The 15235-nt window shown below is 39.0% G+C and overlaps 1 protein-coding gene across 50 annotated transcripts in view; it reads right to left on the reverse strand.

Annotated features, from left to right (window-relative positions):
• SORBS2 (sorbin and SH3 domain containing 2) overlaps positions 1 to 15235 on the reverse strand; it is a 215393-nt gene that overhangs the window by 24305 nt on the left and 175853 nt on the right. For 40 of the 50 annotated variants that reach the window (XM_072776009.1, XM_072776011.1, XM_072776007.1 and 37 more), the window contains 6 exons: positions 11474 to 13051; positions 8412 to 8500; positions 7070 to 7116; positions 3111 to 3225; positions 2902 to 3030; positions 663 to 866 (listed from right to left, as the gene is read on the reverse strand). In XM_072776009.1, the coding sequence (XP_072632110.1) occupies positions 663 to 866; positions 2902 to 3030; positions 3111 to 3225; positions 7070 to 7116; positions 8412 to 8500; positions 11474 to 13051 (2162 nt within the window). The remainder of the gene's footprint in view (positions 1 to 662; positions 867 to 2901; positions 3031 to 3110; positions 3226 to 7069; positions 7117 to 8411; positions 8501 to 11473; positions 13052 to 15235) is intronic. The other 10 variants (XM_072776051.1, XM_072776053.1, XM_072776057.1 and 7 more) reach the window with 1 other exon arrangement.

Raw genomic sequence — 15235 nt, forward strand, 5'->3', positions numbered from 1 at the left:
TCATGCAAACTAATAAACAAACTGACTTATGGGCCTTAATTAAAAATTTTTACTCTTTCTCTATATTAAAAAACCCCAAGACTTTTATAGAATTTTGTTAACTTAATTACCATGTATTGATGAAATAAACCATTTTGGGATCTATCTATTCACATAGACTTTAATATAGTACATATATATATATATATATATATATACACACACACACACACACACACACCTATGTATATGTATGTGTGTATATATATACACCTATATATAATCCATGTAAAATATGCATAGATAAATATGAAATCGAGCTTTTGAAAAAAAATTAAGCTTCAGGAAAAAATTTTCACAAAGCAGATATATATGTGTATATGCAGATACATATCCAATGGGATTTTATGATACTAATGTTTTCTCCTTCCATATTTTAATTTGAAAATAAAATTATCAAAAAAATGAAAATAAAATTATCAAAATTAGGCATTAAACCTTTTGCTAGCACCCCTCAGAAAAAATAAATTATATTGACTTGACATGGCACGCACACTTAGAAACGTAACATATACATTTTGTGCTTTGCAATAGATAGGATGGTCTAATGCCTAACATCACATATTGATGATCTTCCTCCAAGCTCCCAAATATTATACTAATATGCTAGAATGTCTTCTTACCTTATTTGAACTTAAGCTGTGGATTCTATCACTAGAATAGCTGTGGGGTATTGGTGGGTCAGGGTAATTCTCAGCACCTTTGGTTGTATTCTTCTTGATGACTTCTACGTAGGAAACGGGGAAGATGCCTTGTCTGCTCGTTCCTGGAATTTTACCTTCATACCAGTTTTGATCAACTCTTTTAAGAAGAATAACTCTATCTCCCTGTAGTGAATATTAGGAAAATGAGTTATAAATAGAGACGTGATAACAACAGCAACAAAAAGTGTAATTGTCAATGTTTTCTAACAAACGATGGTTTTCCATCTGGGAAAGTGTGATACCTCCAGTTGTTATCGTTGTTGTTTGTTTTGGTTTGTTTCTTTTTGCCGGGAGAATACAAATAAAGTCTCTGAGCTCACACCCAAGCTACAGGCTATCAACATCTACGCAATGTAATCATTCATTCATGCCATTAGATTCTTCCCTAAGGATGTGTGGTTCATGTGGATGGGCTTACCCATGTTCACATGGGTACCGTATCAAATGACTTGCACAAATTACTTTAAAAAAGCAGGATAGTTTAACAGGGAAAATCTCCGTCAGCTTCAGAAAAGTGCAACTCAGTTTGCTGTGCTAGTGTGTCTCAGATGGGTTGCAGAAGTCAGTCTCTGGAAGGGATGAAGTTGAACGGCACGCTGTTTTTCTTCCTTGATCTCCATGTGGTAAGCAGTCAAAGAGTAAGGCTAGCAGGCTGGGGCAAAGATGGTACCCTCGCTAACCCCTAGCTGTGGCCAGGGCTGAGCTCCACGTGGTCTGCATCAAGCTCGTGGAGCACCACTATCCATTCTAATGGCTGGTGGCCACACCACAGTGGTCATTAAACATCTTTATAGAACCCCTGGCTTTAGTGGTCATAGAACTTCCTGTGATCACCATTCTAGTGGCAGCAATCGTGTCAATGCCACAAAACCCAGCTTATGTTTCAACTCAAAACCACTTGCCAGAAATACAGAGGCCAAATGTGGTTACACCGCAGAAGCTCTGCAGCTGCATCCAGCAGGTGATACGGAAGTTTGGGCCACTGATTGGGCATGAGAGGTGGCACACAGTCAACACTTCAGCACAGGAGGGAGGCCTTCTTTCAGTGGCCATCAAGGTGCAAGCTTTCCTTTGGCCAAAATGCAGAGTGGTTTACAGAGCCCACTCCCCACCGCCACTGCCACCGTGTAGAACACACGGGAGAAAAGTAAATCTCCCTAATCTTAAAATTGCACTGATTTTTTGGTAACACACCACTGTTGCTAGGCCCTCGCTTGAGCTATAAATTGCATTGGCAGGAGCTTCTCTCTTACTATGAAACATAAGCTGGTACGGTTCGTGGAAAGCTGTGTTGGAGCTTGGAGGGTGGCTATGGATCGGTTGATGATGCAGAACCAGGGCAAAGAAAGGAGAACGAGATGAGGTTATGCCAGGATAAGAACACTGGTATTTCCCTTCTTTGCTCCTGGCTAAGGACTTCACCCGTAGGTGAGGAGGTTCTAGAACCATCCTGCACATGACTCTCTACCCTGGACTCTGTGCAGACCTGTGTTTGCCTCTAACAAATGAATGTGACCGCTTAGCAAAGAATGAAAATTGTTCACTTGATCTTTCTTCACTGTGTAAGGCTGCAAGTCCAGAAGAGCTCTTTCTGATATTATGAAGAAGAGAGACTAGAATTGGATTGGCCGCTGGTGAAATTTGGGTCAATCATGAGGCCTGGAGAAGGCTGATCAAGGGAACAGCACTGCACAAATGGCTCCTTAAAAAGGCCCTGTAGTGACAAGGACCTTCATTATTTTAGGACTATTCCTTGATGCCAAGATAAAAGTAAATGTTGGAACATCATTTCTTAAAAATTTGAATAATAAGGCAGCAGGACAACAATATTTGAGTACATGAAAGTGCTTTTCAATACGATGTTTCCCCAAATAGAGCTCCAGGATATTCAGCCCATGGTGCCCCTTGGAGAGGATCTGGAGCCTGCCATGCCAAGCCCGGGAGGGAAGGTCTCTCTGGGAAGCTTTGTGTCCCATAGGGGATCTCATCTGGAAGGACACAGGAGCAGTAGGGGATGGTGCCTCAGGGCGGCCTTACAGAGAGTCCTTTGTAGCACACGGGGGAGACACAAAAATGTCCAAGAGAAAGGCAACCTATTTTAGTTTTGAAAATAGATAGCCTTTCCAAATGCACCGTTGAAGAAAACAGCCAGGGTTACCTTTCTCAGCGATAGCTCCACATTTGTGTCAGCACTGAAATTATATTTGGCCAGAGCTTCTCCGATTTCTCCAGGCTGGGCTGGGGGAGGTGGTCTCGCAGGCTGTGCTTTTTCAGGAGGTATGAGTTTCTATGAAGGAAAACATTTATTTTTGATCTGTGGTGACTCTGGAAATAATGACCATGGGAGAGGAAAAGGAAAGGACTTACCTCTACATATGAGATCGGAAAAATGCCCACTCTCCCGTGGTGCTCTCCCTCATACCAATTTTGATCTATTTTCCTGAGGATGTAGACAGTATCTCCTTTCTTGAATGACAGCTCCCTGGAACAGACATGTTTCAGTAGGTTTTTTTTCCTGATGTATAGCAGTTGCTCTTAAGATCAACACTCTCACTTGATCTGCATTTGGCTGAGAAATACACTGTCAATAGTAAGTAATCTGCCGAGCCCGGTTACATAAGGATTTTCCTTGCAAACTCTTAAAATTCACTTATCACATTATAACTTCAGACGTGATTTCAAAAGAGAACACGCGTCAACATCACACTTGATATACATCAAGGGCACATTCATATGAAATTTGAAGGCGGGGCAGGCTATTGCTGTGTAATTGTTGTTGATAGTGGAGGAGTCATGAAGCTTGGAATAATGGCAGATGGGTTCTGCACTGGTTTTGTTTGTCCTGAAGCTAGTTAGCTAGTTAGCCAGATGCTTGACTTCTCTTTCTGTCTCCTTTTGATGTTCTAAAGCTTACAATAAACAAAGTAAATATTTAGCCTTAGCACAGAAGGGCCATTAGCAGAAAAATTTTTATTTATGCGTCCTTGAAGCTGGTTGTCAGGCATGTAGGTGGAATGTCTTGATATGGGATTTACTTTGTGTAAAGAAAAAGATCTTTTATTCTTCAATGGAGCACAGAGATAGACATGTTTTAAATATGAAGACATGTACAAATTGCTGTTGCTTTCTTTATGTCTTTTTTTTAAAAAAAGATGTAGTTATTTATTTTAGAGAGGGAGTGAGAGAGCACATGAGCAGGAGGGATAGGAGGCCAGAAGGAGTGGGAGAGAGAGGCAGAGAAACAGACTCCCTGCTGAGTGCAGAGTCTGATGTGTGGGGGCTCCATCCCAGGACCCTGAGATCATCAACTGATTAAGCCACCCATGCATCCCTAGATCTTTGTTTTTTAAAAAATAAAAATATTTTCGAGACACTAACTATGCTTTACCATCTGGGCTATTTCTAAGAAGAAGCTTAATTACCTGCTTCTTTCCTAAGCAGGTAAATGTGGGTATGTAATTTGAAGTTCTAAAGACTGTTAACTTATTTTGGATAATTCATGCCTACCTTCTCATGCTCACTGCATCTGTTTTTTCACAGCTTCATTATCCAGGGAATTGTGTCTGTTTGTTGTTTTGCCTCCATAATTATGTTTTGTTGGAGGACACTCATTTCCTATCTTTTCCCAAGAGCCCCACTTTCCTAGACATCTGCCTTCCTACTCCTGAATCTTCTGCATTGTTTTGTTCAGAATCTGGAGTTGGATCATGTATTTGGGGTGAATAGATAATGAAGAGACAGGTGGATATCAGAAGTGGAATATTTCTCATTGATTGAAAGCTTGAATTGGAAAAAAAAGCCACTGTTGCATATTAAAAGAATGACTGCACAATTAGACACGTGAAAATCTTCACATTGAACGCACATTACATTTTCAGTAACCCTAAAGACAAAGGAGATTCCTAGAGCCTCACATTCAAACACAGTACTTCCCTCTTTTATGCAAGTGCCCGATGTAGAAAACAAAAAACTAAAATATTTCATGTTTACTATCCAACAACTTTATTAGCACTGAGTGTGTTTTGTTTCTGGAAAGGAGACTAGGAAGTGGAGCTTTTTGTTTTTAAATGTCGATTGGAGAAAATGAACTTTTTCTTTTACAGCTGAAAAGAGATCTTTTCCATTTCTAAAGGCTAGTATTTAAATTTTTGATGGCAAAAAAAAAATAAAAATTTTGATGGCTTCTAGGTGAAGGACAGAAACCTCACTTAACAGTTTTCAAAACTGTGTCCCTCTCATGTCAGACCTTGAGTTTCTGAGCTGCATCATGGTAAGCTTGCTTCTTCCCTCCCCTAAACCTTTTGAAGGATGGCCATTGACAACCTTTAGAAATGACATTTTATCTCTTTTTCCTATTTAACAATTGAGACATTACCTTTGGTGAATTACTGAGCTGTATTTTTAGAAATGAGAGTTTTTGCATTAGGTAAAGAAAAATAGCTTTTAAAATGGATATTTAATAAAAACAGATACCTCTACCTGTCTCTTGTTTATAAGATGTTAGGCATGAAAAGCACTTACATCTAGCTATTAGTTAAGAGCACTTCTGTGACATTCAGTGCTTCTGGGTGTGTGAGCCTTTTAAAGCCACGTGAATCATCCATAACCTCGATTTTGTGTCAAATCGGGTAACTACACTGGGGGCTGCTCTCTACATTTCCTGAGAACAGCATGAGAGGAATATGATTAAGCTGCAATTGGATCAGTTTACTTATGGTATGTAGGAAACATTTTTTTTTTCCCCAAAAATATGGATGGCTTCCATGGGTGATTATTTAATGGATTTCTCTGAAGGCTTACAGAATTAGATTTTGTGGGCCTAGAAAGGCAGGGGGTGGTGCAAGCAATCATTCAGAAAGGCTGTGCCATATAAAAGCCTCGAACCTTTTACTAACTCTGAGCTTTTGTAATGAGGACATGGCCTTGGAGGACGGTTGTAAGGCTTGGTTGGCACTTGGAGCAAACAAAATCCAGCGACGCAATTAACACCCCAATTAACACCCTCTGCACTGCACATCATCTTTCTCTCAAAGCTTGTTTTTTATTAAGCCTTCTTAAAAAGCTGTGAGCACTGGGTGGATACCTTTCCTTTGTCATATGCCCTGTCATTCCTCCGGGTTTCATACATTTAAAAAAGCTTTTGATTGCTTGTCACGAGGAAGAAATGAAATATACACGTTCTGTATCATTATTTTGTAAAAATCGGCATGCATTGCATCCTACAAATCATTACACTGTACCCAAAGAGCAGTAATAAGGACTAGAGTGTAGTAGAGACAAAGCAGATGTTACTTATCTCATTCAACCGCCCCACCCCCCCATAAAAAAACAAACAAACTTGTAAGCTTTTCTTCAGGATTTTTTTTTTAAACACAAGATTTAAGCCATGTTTGACATCTTAATTTCTAAAAGAGCATTCTCCTATTTAGTTCATTTCCCCATCTCAGCAGTATTACCAAATTCTAAGTGATTTTATTCTTTGTATGTCTTATGTCAGAGACAGTTTCTAGAACCATTAATTAATATAATGTGCCTTTCTACAAGTGAAATATTTTTGTTATTGGATACGTTCAGTCTAAACAACACAGGAAATTTAATGCCAATATACAATGATTTCAATATCTTGAATTCTAATTGGAAACCAAAGTTTCTTAAATCGGATCTATACACACATGGGCCATGCATAGCTGGAAGATTCCTTCCTATTTAAGCCTCCTTATGTGCTCAGTATTGGCTTTTCTTAACCACATGCCCATTTGATGAACAAGTTCCTAAGGACAGAAGGTTAAAAAAAAAAAACCTGCAACATAGAAGTATGAAAACACCAACATCGAAAGACCACAGGAGAGTTTTTTGCTCAGAATCTCGAAGCTTTGAGTGTTAAGCCATGGAAATTTGACTATAGGAATCTTTGGACACAGTTCTATCCTTCTACCCTCCAAATTATCCTAGCTGTAGTTAAATAAATAAATGTTATCAAATTCTCCCTGTTACTGTTAATTACTCCCTACACTTTACTTTTCATTCTTGACACAAAAATTCTAGAAACAAATATGCTTAGTTTCATTTTGTTTTTCCTATCCTTTTGAACTCACGGTGCTCTAACATGTTTAGTGTCATTTAAAACTCAATGTTTCTCAACTACAAATGAAAATAAAATGAACCCTCTCCCAATTAATTGTGAGGGAACCACTAGTTATAGTCGATCGCCGAATTGGGACTTAGACCTTATTTGTAATACATGTCATTGCTATAGTTACATCTTAAATATTACTGAAGTTTTTAAAGCCACCCTACATCATATAATGAACACTTATCTTACTTACTTAGATGTCTGAGCTTTAAAATCATAAACAGCTTTTGCAGGCAATTTCTGAAAGGGAAGGTAAACAATTAGCACTAACTTACAATTTGGATTTTTTACAAGAAAGCAATTTCATGTGAATTAAAGGGAAGTGAAAGCACAAGGAATGCTTAAACATATATAATGTAAGTCTTTTCTGCAATTTATAAATCAATTAGTCCTTCATTTAGGTATGTAAACTAGTAGATGACTTTTTCGTCATAACTACCGAATATCATATTTCCTCCTAGAAACTAAGGAAGATGAATGCTGTAATAGGGTTCTGTCCCAGGTATATATCTTTCCTGGGATAACTGCAGAGTGTCAGTTGCTTTAAGTCCTATATATTGACACAACTCCTTCACGATCATAATAAAATGGCTGGGAAGAGTCAGGGTGGAAGCTATCATCCCTTTTGCTAGATAATTATCCACCTAGTAGCAAAGAAATCCTAGCCCAGTTATCACTGGGAAGCTAGTGAGTGACCCAAAGCACAGGCTTGGTCATCTTGCATTGCCTGGAGGGCTCAGGAATTCCTTAGCACACGGGAAGCCAGCTGCTCACCCCTTTTAGTTCTGGTAAGATGAGATACACTCTCACCTTGGATCAGCCTGTACCCCACAGCTAGCCACTCCAGCATTTCCTTCTCCACTTCCCAGTAATCCCCTCACCCCACTCTCTTTCCCTGTGAGTCTGTGAACTTTAGGCAAACTGGAACATTCCTGACTTCTCTGAGGGTCCCACAGGTACCAGACTATAGGAGACACCTGTACTGATTCTCCTGGAATGGCTGCCAGTCTCAGACTGGCTTTTAGTTGCCACCAGATGACTCCAAGGTAGCCTGAACCAGAGCTCCGGCCCTGGCTTGGAGCTGTGGACACAGAGCTAGTTGGTAGGTGGTTCCTAGGAGGAGTGATTTTTCAGGGCTGTTCTCCAACAGAAGCAGGCCAGCCAAAATTATATATGTCATATCTATATTGATTTGCAACACAGATGACCTAGCCGCCCCCCGCCTCCCCCCAGCAGGCAAGTTTGTACAGGGAGATCTTCCTCAACGAGGCAGCCCAAGCTCACCACTCTCACACAGTTAATTCATGGATGTCAGGTCAAGACTCGGAGGGGCCTGGCTGCTCAAGCTGGGCTGCCTTTGGGGGAGATCTGTAGTGAGGGTCGTGGTGCATACTGCTTGGAGTCCTTTGTTTCTCTCCTGTCATTTTTATGTTCTTAATCTAGGTTCTTTACTGGTTTTGGACATAACTTCAGGTGACAGGTGCTTGACCAAATACACTGCAGAGAAGAGACTCAAGTAGCACTAAACAAACTACCTCTTTTTCTGGAGTTCCTCTTCTGTCCCGAGGTACACTTCTCCCCAGGTCACTCATGGTGGATGCGTAACTTCTAGGGGACTCGTGGTCTATGGGGAGAGGACGGGGTCAGAGTGAGTACCTGCTGAATTAAAAGCTGACCCTTTTAGCCATTTTTCCCTGGTGGCAACTATTTCCTCCTTCAGACTTAGAGAGATAACACAGTGGAAGACATGGGCATAAAACTCATCGGTAATTATAAAGTTGGGATAGAAGACACAAAACCAAAGCATTTCAAAAAAGGTAAAAAATAATCCGGGGTGGCAGAAGCATTATAATCACAAATATAATTGTTACATTGTTGAGGAAGCTATGCTGTAGCACCCGGTGTAGACAATTTATAGTCACAGGTATTTCTCATCTCAAAGATTGAATACTTTCTAATCCTCCAACTTATCATGACCTTTATAGGCTCCACAGAAGATGGACAATTTGAAAATAGCAACAATTTACAAAAACTAAAACATTTTGTGGAACAATTTAAGAATGCAGTAATGAAAAAGAAAAATAAAGAATGTATGATGATGGACGAACTATGGTTGTGTCTATTCCCTGTCCCCATCCCTGCACCCCAATCGTTAAATATTCATTGAGTCTGATATGATGTCATCTGAAGACTTAAAAGGCCGCCTTTATCTTCCCTTTTGCTCAACTACCTTATCAGAAAGTATATATTTATTCCAAGAAACAAAGAAATAAAAATTCTCTAAACAGAAAGTATCATATTGGTTGCCAAACTGCTCATGAAATACTGAATTGCTTTTGTTCACCTTAAAACAAAGTATAGATAATTACATTACAAAATTATGATTACAGCTATTTCTTAATGGTCTCATACTCTATAGATTTATATGTGGAAATGTAACTAGAGGCTAAAAGTGTCCTAGTAATCTCTTATAGAATTTTACTGGTGTAAGTGGTCAAAATTAGTAAATTCTTTCTCTTAGCCTTTAACAATTTAGTTATACTGGTTAACAGAAGTATTAAAAATAAAACAAATACAGCTATAAAGGAGTTAAGAATGGCAATTCATAAAAAGAAAATATTGTTTAAAGATTTTACTCCTTTGACTATAAGGAAGAATTGTCTACTTCACAGCAGGTGGGGGTATCAGTTATGTGACATATAAGGATAAAAGTCTAACTCTGTGAATTTCAAAGTCTTTAGACTTAATAAGACAGCATCAGCATGGCCACAAACATTTCAGGTAAAACTTAATCAGTTATTTTCAAGAAAGATAGAGGATTATACGCTATATATTTTCTGTTTTAAATTCATATACTTATATGATCATAGGGCTCTCATACTGATCATTAAAATGTAAATCAGTTTTACTAATCCTTGGAATATAAACTATTTTTCAAGTGGGCTAAACAAATTTGGAAAGTAAATATTTTATTTAATTGAAATGCATTTCAAAGCCCCCTTAAATCATGTTTCAATAATATACTATAACTGTGCATAACATTTAGAGGTGATTATTGATCTGCTTAATTGAATAACTGGAATTGTCCAATATTGAAAAACTAGAAAAGGTAGCTAGGTTACTAAAAACTTAAGTTATGACATGTCTCAATCAGTGAAAATTTCAGATTGTAGGCATTGATTTAAAAAATTCTAAATTTATTATTTTTGCAGCATGTGGTGGTAGTATAAATAAAAGCAAAGATAAATACTAATAAAATAAGCGAATTGTGCAACGGCAGATAATGACTGAGCCACATACAATACATGCATGGGAAATTTTAATTTTTTTTTTTTGGCTTATAGAGATGATATTTTGGCCTATAGAGACAAATTCTGAATTACTAGGAGTTTGAATCTCTTTTCTCCTACCTACTCCCTAAATGACTTTGGTCAAATCTCTTGTCCTCCCTGGGTCTTGATTGTAAAACAGTGCTTATAATAACACCTTTCACCCAGGTTCAGGCCAGTGCTAATGAGACAATGTGTGCTAAGCACTTTGCCGTGTCCCGTGCATAGAAGACTGTTGATAATCCAAATGTCAGCATGGAATATTCTTTCCAGCTTCTTAAAATTTATATAGTAAACAGATGTACTTAAGAATTGTTAAAAAGAATTGTATGAGAATGTCAACACATCCTTAAAAAAAAACTCAAAAAATGTCCTCTGCATTTGAAGTCCTATTTGCCCTTATGTTGCCACTGCAAGGTGATAAACCATCTATGAAAATGGGCTTGGGAGTCACGTTGAGTCCAGCGCCTCAGGGAATGTTGAACCTACATGGTCTAATTCAAATGTTGCTATAGGATTCTTTCAGTGGAAATAGATAATAAATAAATAAAGCAATGGAAAGGCAGAGAAAATGAAACACACTGAGTGATGGAGATGAGATTTCTGTGTATATAGCTTAAAGATACGTTCACAAAAATTTTATTCCATCGTGTCCTTTAAATGAATTTAAACAAATCCTATTCTTTTTTCATTTTCCACCAATTACTACATTATACACTTCAGTTTTGCTTCCTGAGTGTTTTAATGCAGTATCTTTATATTGGATGTAAGCAAATGATTTATTGAGTGAATATAACTTTATAATGTTAATATAAAAACAAGGGAAAAACTATTTGTTAAATTACTCATTTTGATTCATTTTACAACAACAAAAAAAGAGTTGTCAGTCTCTTAAGGATACTGATACTCAATCATGGTCTCTGTCTCGAAATCCTTTTAAATGGTTAAAATGAGTTTAATTTGTGTTCTTGATGTAAGTTGTGCCAGCCCTAACATTCAGCTACAAGATGGTTTTGCCTTTTGATTTTGAATGAGCAAATTTTTGTGAATTGGTGGTCACTTTAAGCCACACATCGAGTCTGAATATCACATGGGCAAATGAGACTATTCAGTGAGACATGTTTGCACAACAAGCATTTGCTTCAAAACACATGACGATGCCAAGTGGTCTTACAGTGTAGGAATGATGAGATGTAGGGATGGAAAGTGAAAGAGCTGGATGGTGGGTGTCTGAACCACAAGGAAAAAAGAAAGAAAAGTTCATCCACCTTGGAGACTCTGCACACTCTCATGGTCTTGGTGGTGGTAGTTGGAGGCGGTGTCCACATCTGGGAAAGAGGCACTGTGAGGCATTCTCCCACAGTCGTTCTGGTACAATGGACAATGAATAGCACCATCTGGAGGCAGTGGGTGGAAAGGCTGGTGCATGGGGCTCCTTTTTAGAGCTTTGAGTGATGAGTTCCTCTCTGGAATATCTGGCAGCAGTTCACTGATAAGACGGTGCAGTATACTGTTGTCTGGTAAACTTCCCCTTCTCTTTTCAGCTTTAATTTGGTCACAGATGTCTTTAAGGGCAGAGTCTAGGGCCTCAAACACGGATGCTTTACATTTTGCCTTCTCAGTCTGTTTTTTGGGGGTCGAATTTTTTTTCCTGCGGAAAGGCACGGGACTGACTAGAAATGCAAGTTTAGAAAGGCCAGGGTCCATTTCCTGTCTCCTGGGCTCTTCAGAGTTTTCATGTTTGGCTCTTTCATGTTTTAGCATTGTGGTAAATCGAGTGTAGGAGGCAGGGCATCTGCCTTTGCAGGAGCTGATGAGGTGCCGGTGATGGTGGTGGTGATGGTGGTGGTGATGGTGGCTGGATCCATAAAAACTTTCCGAGGATGTGAAAGAAAAGTGATCAAAATCACTCTCACTGCAAAAGGATGATCCTTCCACGTGAATGTAATCACTGTGGTCGGACACAACTCCGTCTTGGTCACTATCAGAAAACTCCATATGAGTTCTCGGTTGCTCATCACTGGTGACTTCAATATGAATTGGCACGACGGTTTTAGGTTTGTAGCTTCGTTGTACATGAGAAGGGTGTCTACTTTGACTTTCTTCCTCCAGCAAAGACTCAATGGAGAATCGCCTTTTGGGACACAAACCATTTTGTGGAGGTTCTAGGGTTATGGGAGACAACATCTCATCTCCTAAATTGGGCATGGACTTTGACTTTTGAATCAACTTTTCAAATTCTGAAATGCGGGTCGGGACCATGTCCCTGGGCACCTCCTCAGTGGAAGACTGGCTCCATCCATGGAGCAGGCCCTTGTGTTGCTGCTCCTTTTCATACTGCATTATTCTCGACTTTACAGAGCAAATTACCTCTGAATTCATCAAATCCTTGCGGTTAATGCGGTGCATTTTCTTGTACATTTTTAGGAACCCTGGAGCGTCATGGGCTGACCTGTGCCGGAGCCTTGATCTGCCATTACTGCGACCCTCCTGGATGTAGGACGAAGCCCATGTTATGGGGCAGCTCTCTTTGGAATCCTCTTCACATAACAGAGAACCCATACTTTCTGACTTGGTTTTTGGGTCAGGGAAGCTATCACAGTCATCATTGAGGAGATCATCGCAACTACGGGATTTGATTTTGGGGGAGACAGTTTCTTCAGTGCTGCTCCAGATCTCTGCATTTTGTCGGGCCATTTGCCAGCCATTCTTGAAAGTAATGGCCCTCTGGGAGTCACGAGGGACATCCAAATGCTGTCTGTAAGTGTTACAGTAATCTAACTCATTGGAGGGGTTGCCGTTGAGCCCTGAGTAACCATAAAGGGATGGACATATATCATCCCCACCTTTTAATCCAGGGCAGCGTGGTGGAAGAGAGACATTTGGAGAAGTTAAAAGGTTCACAAAGAGGAGAGCATGTCATTTAGCATCAGACAGCACAGCAAAGAGAAAGCAGTTAGCGTGGTTTGGTCTAGACACTGATTGTTATACATGCAGCTTCAACTTTAGAGAAAGGAAGCCTAATTCTAAAGCCAGGTAATACTTTTTCAATGAAGGGAGCTTTGCAGATTTTAGAGTTAACAAAACCACATATAAGAAGTAATTAGCGTAGCTAATAGACCTATTTTTATTGTGTTCACACATCTTTCGGCAAACGTGGTATGCCAAAAGCACTATTAATTGTACCTTGAAAGTTAATAGCATGACCTGGTGGTAACCGAAAGGTTTAACAATTAAGGCCAAAGTGAGATAGAATTAATCAACCTAACAGGGTCAGGATTTGAGTCTCATTTGGTTTAAAATGATAAAGAGGTAAAGAGTAATTTATAAATTTGCATTTAAATACCACTCCCATAACTGTATCAAATAATTTTTCATGGGCATTAGTCAGAAAAAGCAGTGACACAAAGTACTTTCCAAAATCGCAAAACCAAGATGCTGTGAACTACTGCCGCTACTATTTTTCCGAGAAAAAAAAAAAAAAAAACTAAGAGCCTCTTTACCTAAATGAATTTACCTTTTTAATTGCTCCATTTTCAACCTTTTACGAGGCAGGTTCTCATAAGGATAACTGGATATAATATAAAACATGCATCAGAGATAAATCCATCTTGCTTTTCTCTGGGGAGGTTGTTTTTTTAAAATGTTTTGTAATTTGAGAATAGAGAGCTAAAACTGACCTAAATTTGGAATATGTTTGGAAACACTCTTCTCTTTTGCTCCGCTAGGTGAGCTAATAAATGGAAGGCCAAAGTACATCTAAATGGGAAATTTCCTTCTTAGGAGGAAACCTAATGAAAGAAAATACCAGTATTGATAGTTCCTGCCTTACAATCTTACCCACATTTTTCAAAAGTAGATAAGCACATGAGGTAGATATGTAATATTTGGGACATAAAGTTGACTTAACACTCCCCAGGATAAAAGCATTCATCTAAATGAATCAGAATCATTTTGGTTTTTGGGTGCTATCCAAGCATAATAAATCAATGGTATTTCATGACTTATTATCTTAAGGTATTCATTTGCATAAATGAGTAGAATGTGATAAAAGTATCTCTGTCAATATGACGAAAGGTGTCATAAAAGGGGCTCACTCCTTCTGAACCTTCTAGGTAGTATATACCATTGACTGGGCTGTGGAAAGCGACCAGGGCCTGCCTCCCTTCTATCCTGGAGTCCACTCATCCTCACCTGCCTGTCTTCTGCACACATACCAGCTACCGCTTAGCTTTAATTATCACATGGCAACCCTTGTAGCACTTAGGTTAATACGTGTAGCTGACTCTGTGTTATATTATGGACACGTCTGTTAGAGCTCAGCTACTTCACACACTTCAAATTCCTTCTGTGTTCTCTTTCAACCCCAGGAGACTGGGGGCGGCTGTGGGGCCCCATAAGCGTATAGCCTTGGGTATCTGTGGATGCTGGTTCAAGCCTCAGCCTCCATCTTAGGAATATTCTGGTCAGCATGGCAATAATGCTCTAAGCAGTCTTTCAACGACCCTGCTCTCTCTCAACAGAACTTGCTGAATTTCCAACGAGGAGGCAGGTCATACGGGAAAATGGCGTGATGATACCTAAATTTCTTAAGTATGACTTGAAACCAGTTAGTTCTTCCTAGTGGAATGATCTGAATCAAACACCATGTTCCATGCAGAACATGGATATTCTAGCATCTATATGATTGTTCAAAATATAGAACTGGTGACTAAACCACAACTTCAGTAGGTTAGACACATTTTTATCTAGAACAAAGCAATTAAAAAAAAATCAAAGTGTTTTAGGCAATAGTGTTCTTTGTTGCTACTTCTAATTCCTGTTCTAGAAACGTGATTAGCTTTACTAGTTGTAGTGAGATTAGAATATTTTTGACAGTATGCAAACATTTATACATGTGATCTTTTAAAAGCCTGACAATAAGTTAGATACTTTGAATTTGTCCAAGCAAACCCCAAAAATGATATATTTGGAAGAAAAAAAGCATGAATATACCAGATGATAGAGTCCATGGAGCCCCTCAAGTGGCT

This window comes from Canis lupus, chromosome 15 (assembly GCF_048164855.1).
Source record: "Canis lupus baileyi chromosome 15, mCanLup2.hap1, whole genome shotgun sequence".
Taxonomy (NCBI): domain Eukaryota; kingdom Metazoa; phylum Chordata; class Mammalia; order Carnivora; family Canidae; genus Canis; species Canis lupus.